We start from the raw sequence: 3,402 nt of genomic DNA, 5'->3' as shown, positions 1-3,402 counted from the left end.
TAATTTTAACGTACTGGATAACACATGCTGAATCCCCAAGATTGGCACATTGTGCGAAGAAAACTCCTACATCGTCTTTCCACACCAAGAGAACGGTAGCTGTACAACCCTGCATCGATCGACTAGTTCATTAAGTATGAAGCAATGAAAATGGTCCAGCTAAGTCATCAACATATGCAATCAAAGGAAAAGTAAAGAAAAGGATAAACTGCAGAACCTCATATTGGTAATCATCCATGCGAGCTTCTGTGTTAGCAAGCACGTCCCTAAGGACGTCAGAAGCATCCCGTTGTGATAACACTTTCTCCTTCCTCAGCGCGTCTGATAAAATATTCGCCAGAATCTCAGGAATAATTCTGGAGAACAAGTTTAATTAGCTTAAATATTCACGTATATAATTGATGTTGTTAGAGGCAAAAGTTCAAATTAAAGATGCTCCAGTTGTTAGTGAAAGGCTCCTGACATATAATAATTAGCCCAAAACAAAAATGAACAGAACAAATTTCAACAACGATATTTTTCCGGCTGCAACCACGCCTGCCATAAATGTGACGCAGTTGCATGGCTAATCACATGCAGCTGAAATTTTCAATGCCATCAAAATTTGATTATTTAATGAAGCAAAATCAGTAGATAAACTCAGAAAAGCGGAATTTCAAACATAACCAACCACAGCCTTTTTAGGTTAGGATATCTTTGGTAGGTTAAGCATTAAAAATCAACCCATAATAAGAAATATCAAGAAGGATTTAAGAAAAGAGATAGTAAATAGCGGAAATTCTGATCAAATGACTCACTTGATTGCGGTTTGAGCAGCCTCTGCTCCCCCATGTCCATCACAAACACAAAACAGCCCAAACTGAAACCGTATATACAATTAAAATTATGTTAGCAGAAGCAGTAAAGTCCATCAAACAAAGAACTCAAAATCACAAATTAAGGTTGACCTTATTTGCCCCTGGAAGCGGCCACTTGTAATGAAAGACATCTTCCATTGGAAGTTTCCTGCCTCCTCGACGTGTGGCCATGGGATCTGAGGCCACACCAATTTGGAAGGGTATCTGAAACTCATTCTGAGACGAGATACGGACCTTCCAAAGATAAAAAAGAAATTGCATGAAACAATAAGGAAAACAAAGAATCAGCACGCAACTTTAACCACTCAAATCGACTTACATAGACCTTTGTAGTAGTTCCCAAAGTTATTATATCTTCACTTGCAAGCTCGACAGGGTTACCCCACTTCCGGCTGCCTAAATCATGATGACTTACTGACCGAGAGTTTACGAGAGTTCCATTTAGGCTACCCATATCTACCAGCTCCCATTTCAATTTCTGAAATCAAAGCCAGGCAGGTGTGGCGCACAGTGTAAGAAGTGACATGGAAAAGTCGAAAAAGTTAAACTACATAGCTCCTTACAGTAGAGTTCCATGTTATTTGTGCATGTTTCCCTGAAACTTCTGAGTCCTTCAATACCAAATCAGCTGGAGAAACCCTTCCAAGTTTCACTGGCGAGGTACTTGTGGAGTTCACAGCATGTTGAAGCCCAATGGCAGGACCCGCAATGACCTCCAGGGACATCCAACTTCCTGCACTTCTAACAGAAAATATGATATATGTCTTCACGACTAATTGAAGAGATGGAATGCAGTTGCATTACACACCCTAGGAAATTAAAAGAAGAAGAAATTACTTTGATCTTTGACGAAACTAGGAGAAAGATCAGTACGTCTATCCTTTTCCAGATCATGTTGCAGATTTTGACTTCTGTTATCCTGCCAGTCATACGTTTGCACTTCTGCCAAAGTACCTTTCTCATCTGGATGTTTTAGCGTTTGGCCCACCAAAGCATTTTCAGAAGGTTCAGAAATTACTTCTAGAACAAAGCTTTCACCTACATAATATAGAGCAGATCAATAAGGTGAAGAACGAGTGATGCATAGAGTTCATAAGGCAAAGAGGGTGTTTCTGAAAACAAAACAACTGTATCATTTCCATCAATCAAATGATGTAGATTCAATCCAAATATCTTCACCAGAGCTGGATAGAAGTGGAGGAAAGAGGAAAGACTAACCTTGGGTGAAATGGGGAGATGAAGAAGGAAGCCTTTGTTTGTAAACACGTCCCTCGGTCAGAGATGAATGCAAAAGCCCTTCATTTTGATAGCAAGCTCCCTCTAAATCATATTCCCTTGTAACCTCACTGGTTTGGCCTTGGATCAAATTCCCATCATCAGATATAAGGGGTCTCTGCAAATCCCCCAACTGCAGAGAATGGCCGTGAAAGTATTAGGGCAATGACTGAAGTAAAAAACAAAACAAAAAGTAGCCTAAACAGGATGTTCTATAGCCAACACAAAGAGAAACTCAATTCAGCAGAGAAAAATATTTCCCTGTATGACAAAAGTAATAATGATATGCCAGATTTAGTTCTCCTTATACAATTGAAGTATGCTAACCAAGTAATGCAGAAATTAGATATAAATGAATCACCTGTTACGTTAGTAAGGCTCAAACTAGAGTAGAATTCAGCAGAATTGGAAACCGAGAGAAGTCAGAGATGAATCAGACGTAGCTAAAGACGAAGAAGAAGACGAAGAAAACATATAGCACAAAAGTACATCGAGTTGCTCATTAGACTTTTTAAAACAAAACAGTTTTTTTTTCTTTTTTTGTGCAAATCGAGTAGGCAGAGAAAAAAGTAGATACACTCATTATAAACGCAAAGACAAAATCTATTAAACCGTGAGCTACACATCTGCCAACACAGTGAAAACTCAAAAATAAACACAATCTCATTTCCAAAAAAGTCAAAATCAGATTCTTCAGAAACCAAAACACATTCTCACCGCCCGGCGTCGTCGACCACACACAATCAATCACATAAAGATCCCCAAAACAATCGATTAAACCAAAAAAAAAAAAAAAAAAAACACTCGCGAAAAGGAATCATGATCCAGCGACGTAACACTTGTCACTAATGATCAAAAGCGTTATCAATTCGCAAAGATCAGCCACACACCGCAATCAAAAAAATCAAATCGAACGAGGCCTCGGAACAAAGACTCTCAGGGGATTCGAATAGAGAGAATGAGAAAGAGTGTGGGGCGGGGGGAGGAGGAGGAAGATACCTTGAAGGTAGAAGAGAAACGGGAGGATCGGAAACGAGAAAGGTAGCGCCATGGCTTGCAGGCGAAAAGGATGATGAGGGAGATGAGAAGCAACATAAGAACCATGAATAACCCAATAATGTTCATCTCTAACATCGCCATCGTCTTCGCTCTCTCCACCCCTTCCTCTCCCTTCTCCTTCCAGATTGGTTCCCGAGAACCTCGCTTTGAATTTTTCTTACCCCTTCTTCTTTTCTAAAAATTTTCCCCTTTTTTTTTTTTTTTTTTTTTT

General features: G+C 39.4%; 1 protein-coding gene across 2 annotated transcripts in view; it reads right to left on the bottom strand.

Moving 5' to 3' along the window:
• Positions 1-3,392, bottom strand: part of LOC104735992 (protein phosphatase 2C 70) — a 5,170-nt gene extending 1,778 nt beyond the window's left edge. The window contains exons 1-9 of one of the 2 annotated variants that reach the window (XM_019235014.1): positions 3,132-3,392; positions 2,076-2,265; positions 1,695-1,895; positions 1,421-1,590; positions 1,177-1,335; positions 948-1,091; positions 798-859; positions 218-356; positions 15-109 (exon numbers count right to left, since the gene is read on the bottom strand). In XM_019235014.1, coding sequence (XP_019090559.1) covers positions 15-109; positions 218-356; positions 798-859; positions 948-1,091; positions 1,177-1,335; positions 1,421-1,590; positions 1,695-1,895; positions 2,076-2,265; positions 3,132-3,272 — 1,301 coding nt within the window. In that variant the 5' untranslated portion in view covers positions 3,273-3,392. The remainder of the gene's footprint in view (positions 1-14; positions 110-217; positions 357-797; positions 860-947; positions 1,092-1,176; positions 1,336-1,420; positions 1,591-1,694; positions 1,896-2,075; positions 2,266-3,131) is intronic. The other variant, XM_019235015.1, reaches the window with a different exon arrangement.

This window comes from Camelina sativa, chromosome 13 (genome assembly GCF_000633955.1).
Source record: "Camelina sativa cultivar DH55 chromosome 13, Cs, whole genome shotgun sequence".
NCBI lineage: Eukaryota > Viridiplantae > Streptophyta > Magnoliopsida > Brassicales > Brassicaceae > Camelina > Camelina sativa.
Note: the sequence above shows the minus strand (reverse complement) of the source record. Positions and strands in the feature narration are given on the sequence as shown.